General features: G+C 49.1%; 4 protein-coding genes across 4 annotated transcripts; 2 read left to right on the forward strand and 2 right to left on the reverse strand.

The window, feature by feature from the left end:
* Positions 1 to 5,646: 5,646 nt before the first annotated feature.
* Positions 5,647 to 6,039, reverse strand: LOC123804550 (histone H2A type 1). Its single transcript, XM_045816926.1, has one exon. The coding sequence runs from the start codon at positions 6,037 to 6,039 to the stop codon at positions 5,647 to 5,649; it is 393 nt and encodes a 130-aa protein (XP_045672882.1).
* Positions 6,040 to 6,338: 299 nt separating this feature from the next.
* Positions 6,339 to 6,722, forward strand: LOC123804551 (histone H2B type 1-A). Its single transcript, XM_045816927.1, has one exon. It carries the CDS (start codon positions 6,339 to 6,341, stop codon positions 6,720 to 6,722), a length of 384 nt encoding a protein of 127 aa, XP_045672883.1.
* Positions 6,723 to 8,093: 1,371 nt separating this feature from the next.
* LOC123804552 (histone H2B type 1-A-like) lies at positions 8,094 to 8,477 on the reverse strand. Its single transcript, XM_045816928.1, has one exon. It carries the CDS (start codon positions 8,475 to 8,477, stop codon positions 8,094 to 8,096), a length of 384 nt encoding a protein of 127 aa, XP_045672884.1.
* Positions 8,478 to 8,763: 286 nt separating this feature from the next.
* LOC123804553 (histone H2A type 1-A-like) lies at positions 8,764 to 9,138 on the forward strand. Its single transcript, XM_045816929.1, has one exon. The coding sequence runs from the start codon at positions 8,764 to 8,766 to the stop codon at positions 9,136 to 9,138; it is 375 nt and encodes a 124-aa protein (XP_045672885.1).
* Positions 9,139 to 14,124: the final 4,986 nt, after the last annotated feature.

Here is a 14,124-nt window from a genome sequence, read left to right on the forward strand (position 1 = left end):
GTGTGTGTGTGTGTGTGTGTGTGTGTGTGTGTAAATCTTCGCTCGGCACACACTCTCTGGGTCTCGGTTATAAATCGGTGTCGTTCTGAGTCAGCACTGGCCACCCCGCGCACGGTGCCGGTCACCGTCACCGGCAGGCAAGCGGTAACGCGGCAATGACACCGCGGTGCCGAGAGGGGCCCGAGGGCCGCCCCGCTGTGCGGCGGGACCGCAGCGGTTGCGAAAGCCCCGATTGCGCAGGCGGTGGAACGGACAGGGCGCGCTGGCGAATGAGGCTGCGGGACGGGGCGGCCTGCAATTAGGCCCCGCCCACATGCTCAGCGGTCGGCGTTGAACGTGACCCATTGGAGCTTCTCAGTGGGAAAACCTTTGGGTCCAGAGCGCATGCGTGAACAAAGCCTCTTCCCCCTTCAACGGGCTGGGAGGAGCGTCTTCCACCCTTCCAAAGCTGTGGCCTCCTAAGGAACCAGCTCAGCCCCCCCTCTTTGATTTCCAGTTTGGGCACCCCCGAGTCCGTTCAACCCAAATCGCTCATTCGGCCGGTCCCTTGAACGTGGTCTTAATATTTTCCTTTTCATTGTTTTGGGACCCCCGTGCGCCCCGTCCTGCACACACAAAAATGAGATTGTATCTAGTTGTTCCTGACAAGAAAACTTCTCACACGTTTTGCCTAATACTTTTACCTCATCTGGACACGTAGGGTGGCCTTCCCGAGATCCGCCCTAAGATCCGAAGACCAGGGGACCTGCTCAAGGCAGGGCCGATCCGCTTACGTGCCCGGGCTGCGGGGTCCTCCCCTCCCCCTCCCGGTGCCCGCTGCCCTCCTGCCGCGGAAGCCCCGGCTTCTGTGGGAGCCTGACCTTGACTGGCTGACGCGCTCGGGTTCACAAGCATGTCACACGGCTCCCTGTTGGCCACAGTGTTTCTCTCCCGCAGATGTATACCCACTGGAAGGTCCTGTGTGTAACACTCGGCGTATGCAAAGGTTTTCACCAGGTGCTTCCCTCTCCAGGTCTTCTGTCTCAGCCCCACTGGCCAGGAGACGTCCTCACCCCCATTCCCTCACCTGGAAACTCTTCATCATCAAGCACAGCTCAGAGCCACCTCCTCCAGGAAGCCACCTTAGACTATCCACATGGAAGCGGTTGCTTCCCATCAGGAGGACGACAACTGGCCTAATGGGAAAAGAGCACTAGACCTGGGGCAGAAGGGCTGGACCCAAATCCCGGCTTTGGGAGGGACTCCCTGGGGTGGGGGATGTTTGTGTTTGTAGACCCGTCTTTCACCGAGAGCCACACACTGGGTGGCCCGGCTGAAGTAACAGAGACTGTTTGTCTCACGGCTCTGGGGGCTGGAAGCCTGAGATCCAGCTGTGAGTGGGGTTGACTTCTGAGAACTACGAGGGACCCTCACTTCCATGCTTACCCCTAAGCTCTGGGGGCTTGCTGGCGCTCTTTGGGGTTCCCCGGCTTGTGGATGCAGCGCCCCCATCTCTGCCCGTATCCCCACCTGGGCTTCTCTGTGTGTGCATGTCTGTCTCTGTTCCCAAATTTCCCTGCTCCCACGCTGGTGGGTGGATTAGGGGCGCACCCTACTCCACTGTGAGTGCGTCCTAATTCCATCTCCGCCGCCCCTGCATTTTCCCAATACCGTCACCTTTGGAGGTGCTGGGGGTCAGGACTTCAACGTGTGACTTTCTGGATGACACGGTTCAACCCCTGACGGAAGCATCAGGGAAATCCCTCTCCGTTTCCCACCGTGAAAGGGAGACAGAACGGAGGGAACTACTAACAGAGCTCCCCGAAGGACTAAGGCACGTGGCGACCCAGCTCTGTGGCTCCGTGGCGGTGCGCGTTTCACTCATCTGCTACCACATCACAACTGGACGTGAGCGGAATCCGGGGGAGGGAAAGGGGCGGGGGAGGTGCAGACACAACTACTGGCTCCACCCTGGCGGGGTGGCGACCCTACAATGACTTCCTTCCTTCCCAGCGAAGCGAGGGGACAGGCTGTAAGCAAAGAGCTCTGCATCTGGTGGCAGGAGCTCCGTGCCAGGGGGCCCAGGGGAGGAGAGCCCCTGCTCGGCAGGCGGGCAGAGAGACGCTCCCAAAGGAGAAGGCATGAGCTTTGGTAAATTCTTCCCCAGGATTTTGCAATCCAAAAAATTCCAGAAGGAACTTATTTTCACCCCAGACAGAACACATGTACTTGTATATTTCCTACCACAGAAACATTTCTTTCTGTTCTGGATTTCATATGGTTTAGGGGTGAAGGCTCTCCCATAACCTTTCGGGGCTTAGTGTCTCCGAAGACCTCACAGGAGCCCCTGGAGCGCCCAGCACAAGAACACGTCGCACAGCCGGAGAGCCAAGGGTCCCAAAGAAGAAGAAAGGACAGAGGTTTCCAAAGGTCGGTCTGGCGGTGGGGGGAGCGCTGGCAAGTGGACTCGTGCCCCCAGGGGAAGGGAAGAACAGCAGAAAAGTAAGTTTTATAAAAACACAAAAACATCGAAGCGCAAACTGAAGCCCCAAAATAAGACGAGCCTGGAAAGTCCCACTCACGGTGTTTGTGGAGTTCTACTTGAAGGAACGAGGGGAAGTTCAGGCCACAGTGAGGGGGCGAAGAAGGGACAAGGAGTGAGGTCAGCCACTGGGCAGAGTGTGGCAGCTTCCGGCCTCCTGGCATATCCTTATTATTATTATTATTATTAGTAGTAGTAGTAGTAGTGGTGGTAGTAGTTGCTGTAGCATTATTATTATTATTATTATTATTATTACTTTGCCAAGGAAAACGGTTTTCACTTAGTGTCTAATGAAATATATAAACAAAAAGTTTATTTGTGTTCCAGTACACTTTCTAACTCGGAATAATTTTAGATTTATACAAAAGTTGTAAAGATGGAGAGCTCCCCTGGTCAAGCAGCGCAGTTGGTTAGAGTGTCGTCCTGATACACCGAAGTTGTGGGTTCGATCCCCGGTCAGGGCACGTACAGGAGTCAACCAGTGAGTGCATCTGTAAGTGGAACAGCAAGTCGATGTTATTCTCTCCCTTCCTCTCTCTTCCTAAAAAAAATCAATACAAAAAGAAGAAAGTCCCCGTACACTCCCCACCCAGTCTCTCTTATTGTCAACATTGGTGCGCGTGTCACCGCTAAGGAGCCGGCACTGTTCCATTGCTGTAAGCCGGATGCTAACCTTTGGAATGCATTGGATCTTACCTCATGTTCCCTTTCTGTTCTGGGATCCACTTAAAATGTGTGACAATTAGTCATAATGTCACGTATTTTATGATGTATATTTCATGCCTTAGCCACCTTGGGGCTGTAGCAATTTTTCAGAGTTGCCTTGGTTTTGATGGCTTTGATAGCTTTGAGGACTCAGAGTCGGATACTTTGTAGAGTGTTCCCCCAGGGGGACCTGCCCGTTGCCTCTCACAGGGTTAGACTGGGACTACGGGACGCTGGACCCCCAGAGAAGTGAAACGCCTCCTCAGTACAGCCCGTGAGGGGCACAGGCCACTAGCAACGCTCACCACTGCTGCTGCTGCGGGAATGAATGAGCGAACCTTCATGCGACCTGGAGTTGAGAGCCCATGCAGAAGACTTCTCAGCCCTGCACTCCCGCAGCTCGGCACAGTCCAGCAGGAGAAGGGCTTCCTCTCCGCCTGCTGACTGCAAGCTGCCTTCGCCTGCAGCCAATGAGAAGTTGCCACCACTCCCAACGCTCACTTTCCTCCAATGACATTTTGTCCTCCAAACAGCCCCTCCCCGCCATCTCCTTTCCTGTATAAAAGAGTGCTCTTCTCCTTTGCTCTCCAGACTTGCCTGCATTTTGCCGTATTTTGGTTGTCCGGAATTGCAAGTCTCCTGCTATTCCCGAATAAACCCATTTGCTGTGCAGTAACTTTGTTGCTTAACTTTGAAGGTTGAAAACGGTAACGGTGATCATCTGGCTGTTGGCGGGGCGTCTCTGCTGTGACTCCCTCCCTCTCCTCCCGCCTTTCCTCGGTGTTTTGGTGAGTCTGGGGAGGGAAGCTACACTTGTTCGGCGGGGGAGCATGTATATAAAATATTTGAAGTTTTTCTGTTTAGGAAAATTGTTTATGTCATTATTCTGATTTTAAAATTTCACATTTTAAAGATTGTGATGTCTTTAAATAATTGCAATGTCTAAACATGTAATTTTGCCCAATGTTCAACTTCTTTTTCAGATTTTTGTGCTTTTCCCAATTGCAGGCCTTGATATTTATGTACATATGTTCAAGAGGTGATCGGCTCTTTCATAACCTGACTGTCCCTAATTAACATACTATGTGGTATATTTTCATCTTTATCTTCTTATAGGACTTTATACTTTTCTTCGCACCTGCTCCTATACATGTCTGTGTAGGTCTTAAATACCTGGCAATGTTTGTTTTTGATAACCAATGAGATTCTTTGAGATACTGTAAACTGTTCAATATTGTACAGAAGCGATTTTCTACCTTCTATGCTCATGGCACACATAACCTTATTACTAAAATTCTGTTGCGCACACAAAATATATACTTTTTGCTGATATGACAAAAAAGATCGAGTGTAATTTCCATTCATTCACACCAGACAGCTATTATTGTGTTGGCTGTTGTCATTTTGACAATTTAAGGGGAAAAAGATCAGTGCCCCTGACTGGAGTCAGGCATTGAATATTTTAAAATATGGGTGTGTTGCCATGCATCACCTGGAAATCATTATTGTACATGAATTTTGTACTTGACAGCCTAACTGAATGTTCATTTGCTCATTTCTCTTGGTATTTGTAGTAGAAACAAGAAGTGAAACTATTTTATCTTTTTTTTGTAGGTACCACTTCTGAAAATGATCTAAATTCCCTAATAATTTCAAAGTTATGATGGAAGGACTTGCCACTTTGCACCTCTGAGAATTATACCATTATCTGTCCATCCTACCTGGTAGGTACAAAACCCATACTTGAGAATACATCTATAAGTTTTAAGGAAATTCTTTTTTACTAAGCATGTGTGTGAAGCCACAGGTATGAAATGTTCACAAATGACCATTTATGAAACGTTAAGATTGACTTACTTTCTGCTGGTTTACTGATGTCACATCTAAAGATTTCATGTGAAGCACACTAGCATGCTTGCAAGTTCTTTAGACACTTGAGAAATTCATGCAGCCTTGCTAGACTGGCTGATGTCCCATAGACTGCCACGTTCAACTGGAAGCTACATGACTACCTGTCTCCTCTGCTTGTCCGAATACAACCCCTTAGGTCATTAGAACTTCCGTTCATATAAAGTTTGTTCCTTCTTTCAAAGAGTCCAACAAGGACTAAACTTAGGCTACATGAACTTACTACCATGGCTCTAGGTGCAAAGGCAGATCCCACAAGCATCTCGAGGGCCCATGAACTTGTTGTACAGGGACACTTCCAACCGTCATCCTCAAGGCCCAGGTGTAACCACCAAGGGTTGTTTGCCGATCCTGTGATTTCTTCAGCAGCCACCCCAGAAAGCCATACACACGCAGCTTTTTCCTGTACGCACAGCCTTCACAAATTTGAGTGGCTCTGAAAAGAGCCTTTGGTTTGTTTTTCTCTCGTGTAAATGTTCAGGTTCCCCGTTTGGCTTCAATACCGCGAGCTATTACTTGCCCTTGCTCTTGTGGTGGTTCTCCGTCTTTTTGGGCAACAACACAGGCTGGATATTGGGCAGGACCCCACCCTGCGCAATGGTCACACCGCCCAAAAGCCTGTTGAGCTCCTCGTCGTTGCGGATGGCCAACTGCAGGTGCCGCGGGATGATGCGCGTCTTCTTGTTGTCACGAGATGCGTTTCCAGCCAACTCCAGAATCTCAGCAGTCAAGTACTCCAGCACGGCCGCCAGGTACACGGGTGCACCAGCCCCGATGCGCTCGGCATAGTTGCCTTTGCGTAGCAGGCGGTGGATTCGACCAACTGGGAACTGAAGCTGGGCTCTAAATGACCGCGATCTAGCCTTGGCACGAGCCTTGCCTCCCTGCTTCCCACGCCCTGACATAGCTTGAAGCCACGGCGCTACCAAAATGACTGACTCACAAAGAATGTGCTGTGGGGGCCTATTTATAGTGTGCCGTAGGTTGTGATATGCCATCTGATTGGCTGGGTGCTGTAAGCCTATCCAATCAAAAGTCACTTATGAAGTAACCTTATTTACATACACGTCATTGCCTATTGTCCAATCAGGTGTTGGCTGCCCAGCTAGGCAGTTGAGCGTCATCCTATAAATAGTAGGCTTTTGGCCACCCTCTGCTGTTTGCTGATCTTTGTCCGTTGTAGTGTTTCGTCTGAGCGTTCGTCATGCCGGAGCTGACTTCGAAGGGCGTTATTACTTCCAAGAAGGGCTTTAAGAAAGCTGTAGTGAAGACACAGAAGAAAGAAGGGAAGAAGCGCAAGAAGACCCGCAAGGAAAGTTATTCAATTTACATTTATAAGGTGTTGAAACAGGTTCATCCTGACACGGGCATATCAGCCAAGGCCATGAGCATCATGAACTCGTTCGTTACTGACATCTTCGAACGTGTCGCAGCTGAGGCGTCGCGCTTAGCGCACTACAACAAGCGCTCGACCATCACGTCGCGGGAGATCCAGACGGCCGTGCGCCTGCTGCTGCCTGGGGAGCTGGCCAAGCACGCCGTGTCCGAGGGCACCAAGGCCGTCACCAAGTACACCAGCTCTAAGTAAATAGTTCAGTCACCAGATGAGTCTTGTAATGCAAAGGCTCTTTTAAGAGCCACCTATGTTTCCTTGAGAGAGCTGTGGTGGTTATTTAATCGCTTCCTGGGTTGGTTCTAGTGTAAGAGCATGATACTTAATGCTGTAAGATCAAGCTGTATAAAACGCTGCCCTCTGTCCCCAAGCTTCAGGTCAATGGATTCTTAAAGAGCACCACCATATTTCTGGGCACCCAGAGGTCTTGTATGTCAGGAACAATACTCCAAAGAGAGCCCCCTGGACCAGATTGGGGACAGTGTACGTGGGTATGTTTGCTGGGGATGACTGTCCATGAGGGACAGCATGCGTTTCTCTGAAGGCGTGTTTTTCTTTGTACGTTTTGGAAAGAAAGAAGCCTGGAGATGTGGAAAGATACTGGCATTTCAGGAAAGCTGGGTTGAGGGACATTCAGGCTCTTCTCCTGGGACAGTGCTGCTGTACATGGAAGTTGGTTCTGTAGACCAGCCTCGCTGTGCTTCAGCGGCAAGGATTTCAGGCCCTTGCGTTTTGGTCTGATGAAGTCCTCTATGTTTCAGGGCTTTAGGCTCAGGTTAGGCTCACCTTAACATTGAAACCCTGCAATCTGGGCTAACTACTGGCTAATGATGTACTACTCATACACTAACTTTGGCTCTCCTCTCAAATTTTCTTCTGAGTCATGGTATAACTTGTATGATGATGCATCATTAAAAATGGTGTGTGTGTCCTGTTACTGGACCATCTGGGCATTTTTAATGTCTCAGAAAGCAGACATTAAAAAAAGTAGTAAGACTGAACTCAACAACCTTAAAAAGAAGGCATCAAAATTACTGCTATGCAGAAACCTGTGGCAAATTAGCATATTAGGAAAATGTAAAGTAAAACTGAGTTTCACGCATCTTTTAGAAAGGCTGAATTCCAAAATGTGACCAAATGTTGGCGAGGCTATAAAGGAACAGAACTCACTGCCAGTGGGAAGGCAGACGGGCAGAGCCACATCAGTAGACTTCTGGGCAGATACTAATCATTGTACCAGCAACCGTGCTTCCAATATTTACCCAACTCATTTGTAAACTTACTAAATAAAACCCCCTGTAAGTACTTTTGACAGTAAATGATTATAACTGAGTCACACTGGATTACTTATTCAGAGTTGAAATATGGTTAAATCACCTATTTTGCTTGAATTTACATTAAACGTAAAAATGAATTTGAAAACGAGTGATATACTTACTGGTTAATCTGGCAGGAGTGACAATGTACATTCACATAGACTAACCCATTAAAGACCTAGAGCCCTCTAAAAAATGTTAAGTGGCTCTTAAAAGAGCCTTTGGGTTAAAGCTCAACTGATGGATAAATTTACTTGGAAGTGGTGTACTTGGTGACGGCCTTGGTGCCCTCGGACACGGCGTGCTTGGCCAGCTCCCCCGGCAGCATCAGGCGCACGGCCGTCTGGATATCCCAGGACGTGATGGTCGAGCGCTTGTTGTAATGCGCTAAGCGCGACGCCTCGGCTGCAAGGCGTTCAAAGATGTCGTTGACAAAAGAATTCATGATGCTCATGGCCTTGGCCGAGATGCCCGTGTCAGGATGCACCTGCTTCAACACCTTATAGATGTAAATTGAGTAACTCTCCTTGCGGGACTTCTTGCGTTTTTTCCCTTCCTTCTTCTGCGTCTTAGTTACAGCTTTTTTAAACCCCTTTTTAGAAGTAGCGGGGCCCTTCGCAGTCAGCTCCGGCATGACAGGAACTCACCTAAATATGTCTGTCAGCAAACAACTGCCAGGGGCAAAAAAGCCTGCTATTTATAGGAGGAGCTCAACTGTCAAACTGGGTAGCCAACATCTGATTGGATAGTAGGTAATGACGTATATGTAAATTAGGTGATTCCAGAAGTTCCTTTTGATTGGATAGCTATACATCATCCAGCCAATCAAGTGGCAACTCACAACCTATGGCAGACTATAAGTCTGCTCTGGAGCTACCCAAGGATAGCTTTATTCTGTCATGGGAGACGGGTCTTCTAACATGTCTGCCGCGAAGCAGCGAAGCAAGTCCCGAGTCAAGACTAACTCTCGCTCAATTAGAGCCCAACTTCAGTTCCCAGTTGGTCGAATCCACCGCCTGCTCCGCAACGGCAACTACGCTGAGCGGGTCGGGGCCGGCGCGCCCGTGTACCTGGCGGCCGTGCTGGAGTACCTGACGGCCGAGATCCTGGAGCTGGCGGGCAACGCGGCGCACGACAATAGGAAGACGCGCATCGTTCCCCACCACCTGCAGCTGGCCATCCGCAACGACGAGGAGCTCAACAAGCTGCTCGGAGGTGTGACCATCGCGCAGGGCGGCGTGCTGCCCAACATCCAGGCTGTGCTGCTGCCCAAGAACACCCAGAGCTACCACTAGAGAGGCTAAAGCAACTTTTCCAGGTGGTGAAAGCCAGGGGAAAACCTGAATTGCGGGAAGAAAGGACAACCCAAAGGCTCTTTTCAGAGCCACTCACTGCTTCTGAGAGAGAGCTTAGGTAAAAGAGCAAGCCGACTGCAGGTCCTAAACCAGCTGGGACCTTGAAACTACTCTAGTTCAGACGGTGAGGCTTCTGAAGCTAATCTCTTCAAAGTGCAATAAGTTGACGGCGTAATTCCTGGTTTGAGTGGTTTGTCGTGTTAACTCCAGACAGTTGTCCTGGCACCTCGTGGCAGCAGAAGTGCCATTCTTGAAGGAAGGAGCACGTTCACATTAGCGTTTTTATGACAATTCACAAAATGGGAATGTGGAATGTCCTCCTAGGGTTTGGATTTTACTGAGGGAAGAGTTAGACTAAAATGGATTACAAAGAAGGGAGGAGGTTTGCAAGTTTGCAGCTTTGGGCTCAGCTTAAAAATGAGAAAGCAGCCAACTTCGGTATTGTACAAAAATCCTCAAAATCCCCCAAGTACGATATAAAACAACAGTGTACATTTAGAAGTACACAAATCCCCAAAACATGCAGTTTTAAGTTACCTTAGTACTCTGATCATAAAGTAGTACCCAAACTTACAGAATTGATGTTTTAGAATTACAAGGACATAGTTTTTAATAACTTGTGTTAGCAAATTAAAAGATACTAATGAAACATGAATTCAGAAAAAATACAAATGGCTTAAGTTGAACCTAGAAAACTGCAGACTAAGATAAATGGGAAAAAATCCTCAAAAATAAGGTTTCTAAATCTATCCTCTTAGACATTTAAAGAAAAAAATCTGTCGCTAATGAAATCATTCCAGATTCTGAAAACACGTTTTTTATTTTTGAGATGTGACAAAATCTAAAAGGACGAAGCATGCTCAGGGCAGCACAACACACCCGCTGCACATAAGTAATTTATATACACCCTCCATCACCTTCCATTAAAACGTCCTGAAGTCCTCCATTCCATAAGGAGCTGATTCAGTCTTTCACACCAGGCACTTTAGTATTGACTTATTAATGGTCTATTTTTCCCCAATAAACTTAATTGGTTCTATGCAACATACAAAATTTGCATGGAAATGTCAAGTAAGAGTAGATACATTTATGTTTCCCCTAAAAATGTCATTATTAACAAAATCCCCTCCACAATCCTACCGCTAATGTTTTGTCATTTCATTAATTTTCAACCATTTATTGTTAAAACTTTAAAACAAGTTTGAAAGAATAGTATGATGAACATCCATCTGGCACACATTGTGAAATTTTACTTCTGTCTGCATCCTCTGAAAAGGGATGTTCCCTTGAATCATGATACCATGATCATACCTAGGAAAGTTACTAATTCCCTAATACCCAGTCTGTTTTCCAATTTCCTTAGTTTTCTGAAAAAAAAACAAAAACAAAAAACAAAAAACAAAAAAAAACACTTTGTAGCTAGTTTTATTTTAGTTTCTTTTCAAATTGAATGGAACATTTGTGCTAACCCCCTACCCAACTCCCCCCAAAATTGTGTTTTATATTCACAATTTGCTAAAAGGCCATATGTACAATAATTATTACTTATTTTGTAATTTAAAACTGCTTAGCAAACCATTTTTGTATCGCCGTTGTTACAAAGCAGGAAGTCCACTCACCTGGTGCGCTGCAGGGCCGGACGCTGAAGGCAGAGCCTTGCCCTGGGGAAGCCAGAGCCGGGCTCCGGCCCGGAGAATGCGGAGCTGGTGGGGAACGCCTAAACTCCCCAGTGCTTTCTGATCAAGGGTTTTTAAAGGCAAAAATTGAGGGTAAGGGGTAAGGAGTCACCGCAAAGCTGATTGGTTGGCTCTTTGTGCAAGCCTTAGTGATTTTCTGTCGTCCCCTTCACGTGCTTCCTGACGTCACCGCGTCTGGCGCCTTCGGAACCGATCTGACCGCGAAGAAGAACTGAGAGTGCACAAAACTCCTTGTGGTTGAGTCAGTGACATCTTTAAAGCAAAAAGCAGACACTAAACACGTTGTAACCTCTGCTATTGTTAAAGCTGTCATTGTGTGCTGCTCAGCTAGCTGCATTTGTCTATGATCTCGAGCAAAGTGTGCTTCTGAACACCTTTCCTGGAACTTGCTGTACAGTGAGGCCTCTAGGACATGACTAACATACTTAAAAAAATCAGTACAAGGGCAAGTTGACTTAGAAAGTGACGGAGGTAGTGAGTGAGCTGTAGAAGAAATGGGCTAAGGAACGAGTTACGGACTGCCCCGGGAGCCCAGGAAAGTGCGCCCTGAGGCGACTGTGGCCCAGACTTCGGGCTGAAGCTCTGAGCAGGTGCGCTCTGAGGGGAGGCAGAGAGGGCCAGCGCTCGCTCACGGTCCCTTAGTCTTTCACTGCACGCGCCGTGACAGCAGAATCCGTGGACACACATTTCCTTGAAGCCAATACCGACATCTCCAGTAGACTCTACAGCCTAACGCGGAAACATGTTTGCTGCAGCTGTTTCACCATCACTATCTGCAGACATTTTGGGATGCATTCAGCAATGTTCGTTAAGGAATTCTCCAAGCAGTGATTTACTGCACTGTATATAGAAACACAACTAAAGAAAGAACTGAAAACAGAACTTCAGATAGATTATTGTTAAGGCTAGGAGTAAAACAATGCCATCGGTACACCTACCCATTACTTATCACACATCTACAAAATCTACAGAGATCTGGGAAAACACAGAAAATGTGTATTAATGTTGTACAGAGAATTCTAAAGGCATTTAGGAAAATTAACATAAGGTTAGAGGAAATGACATACTCTGATGCATCAGAGTAACCCAGTTAACGGGAGTCACGTGATCCTTGGATGAAGCACCTGCTCTCTCTCTTCTTCCCCCTCCTGAAGGGCAGCCCGGGGTTTCTCTTGCCAAAAAACTGGTAGAGAAATTCTGGGAAACGTGGAGAGAAAATTGAACCACAAATAAATTACACAGGAATACGTTTTATTTCTATTCGCATAAAAATATAAGACAATGAAACCTAATGGAGGAGACGTTGGCTCGAAACTGTGCCAAGTGAGTGGCCTATTTCGCACCTGAGTCATTGCAAGTCCGCTCCGGCAGACCGTGGCATACTCAGCGCGCAAGGATGAACTACGACTCAAATGGCCGATATTCAATAACACTCAGGGAGACGAGTCTTACGTCTGTACCAGGCAGTCAGATCCAGAGCAACGCACCAGGGTTACCTGAATAGGGAGAGTTTAATATCAAGACTTATTAAATCAAGGAACTGGAGACGGGAGGAGCTGGGTACTAAGGAGTGAAAATCTCTCTTAATAAAAGAGGGGGCCGGCAGCAGGAACAGGTCTTGCCTGAGACTGAAGGAGATCGTGGAGACCTTCCAGACGGCCTTGGGACGCGGGCGTGAGCGTAGGGGGCTGAGAAGTCCGTGCGGCATTTACACCCAGAGAACATGCTGGACGTCCCGCCTCAGCCACAGGTGAGGGTGGCTGAAGGCCCGAAGTCCAGAGCCCAGGGGAAGCGCAAGCGAGGAAAGGGAGCCACATGGGTCCGGCTCGGGAGAGAGCCTAGGCGGGGAGGAAGTTCAAGGACGGAGTGCTGGGTACACCCGCATGAGACGCTACAGAGAAGATGAGGGATCAGCTGAGGCTCAGAAAGACCCGCTGATGAGGCACGAGAGCGACCGGGCCTGAACGGCGTGTGGCAAGTGTGCAGGACGCTGAGGAGTGCGTGGTGACAGCCGTCAGGCATGGGCAGAAGGGCCTGGGAAGTGCGTGTGGCAGCGCAGAGGGCAGGGGCGCCTCTACCGTGCTCTGTGTGCCGTGAGCGGGCTCAGGAGGGACTCAGAGGCGAGGACGCAGACGCGAGCAAGCATGGGCCTTCCGACAGGCTTTGTGCCACAAGGACTGGAATCACGAAGTGTCGATTCTCACGGAAAACTCAGGGCTTTGAGCAAACAAACAGCTGCAGTCAGAAAGCCACAGCGGTCCCGCACGGTGACTGGCCTGGGTCAGGTCTCCGCCCCGTGGAGGGGGCAGTCCGTGCAACAGGAGGGGGTGAAGGCAGGACAAGGCGCGCCCCCCCCGACGGAGAGTGCACTGACCCCGAGGGACCCCGCAGGTGGCAGGGCCATCAGCAGCGTGGGTGCCCCGTCAGGTTCCCACGGGAAGGGACCCCGATGCCGTGGACGGACGGTCAGGGAGGAGGTGAGTGACCTCTTCTGGGCCTGAAGCGTGAGGAAGATGCAAGGAGCTGGGTCTACCTGTTAATGAAATCCCAAAAGTGGAGTTAAAGTTAAACCACTGAGCCAATAAAGTCTACCCATTTTGCAACAACGAGGCTAAAGGTTTGGGGCAATCATTTACCCCTTGGGATTTAAAAATTTAGGAAGCTCAGGGGGGTGTTTGCGGGAGGGAGGAATGAGGACGCTGCACTCCGTCTCCCTCAGGTCAGCCTTCCGCCCCCCGGCCCTCCGTGCCCTGTGCCCGCCGCTGGGACGGGGTCTCTTCCCCACGGACAGCGGCCTCATTTGCGGGTTTGGGGCAGGGACTGTGGGGGTGGGGAAGGAGCGCCTCTTTCCTGAAATACTTCTGAAAAGCCAGAGAGGATGTGGCCTTTTTCTAAAGGAAGCAGGAGCCCAGAATTCCAGGGAACAAAACCCGAAAGGGGGGCAGCAGGTTGCCGGAGTTACCTGAGGCGGCTGCAGGCAAAGCAGCCGTTTCAAACCCTACTTTCTAGGGCGACTGTCGCCCCAACGTTGGACTGAGACTAGATGAGCTGCAGCTTGAGGCTCACACCACATAGTGGACCCGGCCTGGTGGGCGGCGTTATCCATAACTGTACTTTTAAACCCTGAGCACAGCTCTGCTGAGCAGTGAAGGCCAAGGCCGATTCTGGCAGAGGAAGAGTCCCATCCTGGCTGAAAGGTCAACACAGATCTGACCTTCCCACTCCATGG

Source organism: Phyllostomus hastatus, unplaced genomic scaffold, assembly GCF_019186645.2.
Source record: "Phyllostomus hastatus isolate PE091 unplaced genomic scaffold, TTU_PhHast_1.1 phas_scaffold_216, whole genome shotgun sequence".
NCBI classification, from domain to species: Eukaryota; Metazoa; Chordata; class Mammalia; order Chiroptera; family Phyllostomidae; genus Phyllostomus; species Phyllostomus hastatus.

Coding starts and splice junctions, on each gene's coding strand:
- LOC123804550 (XM_045816926.1), bottom strand. CDS start 6,039: ATGTCAGGGCGTGGGAAGCAGGGAGGCAAGGCTCGTGCCAAGGCTAGA.
- LOC123804551 (XM_045816927.1), top strand. CDS start 6,339: ATGCCGGAGCTGACTTCGAAGGGCGTTATTACTTCCAAGAAGGGCTTT.
- LOC123804552 (XM_045816928.1), bottom strand. CDS start 8,477: ATGCCGGAGCTGACTGCGAAGGGCCCCGCTACTTCTAAAAAGGGGTTT.
- LOC123804553 (XM_045816929.1), top strand. CDS start 8,764: ATGTCTGCCGCGAAGCAGCGAAGCAAGTCCCGAGTCAAGACTAACTCT.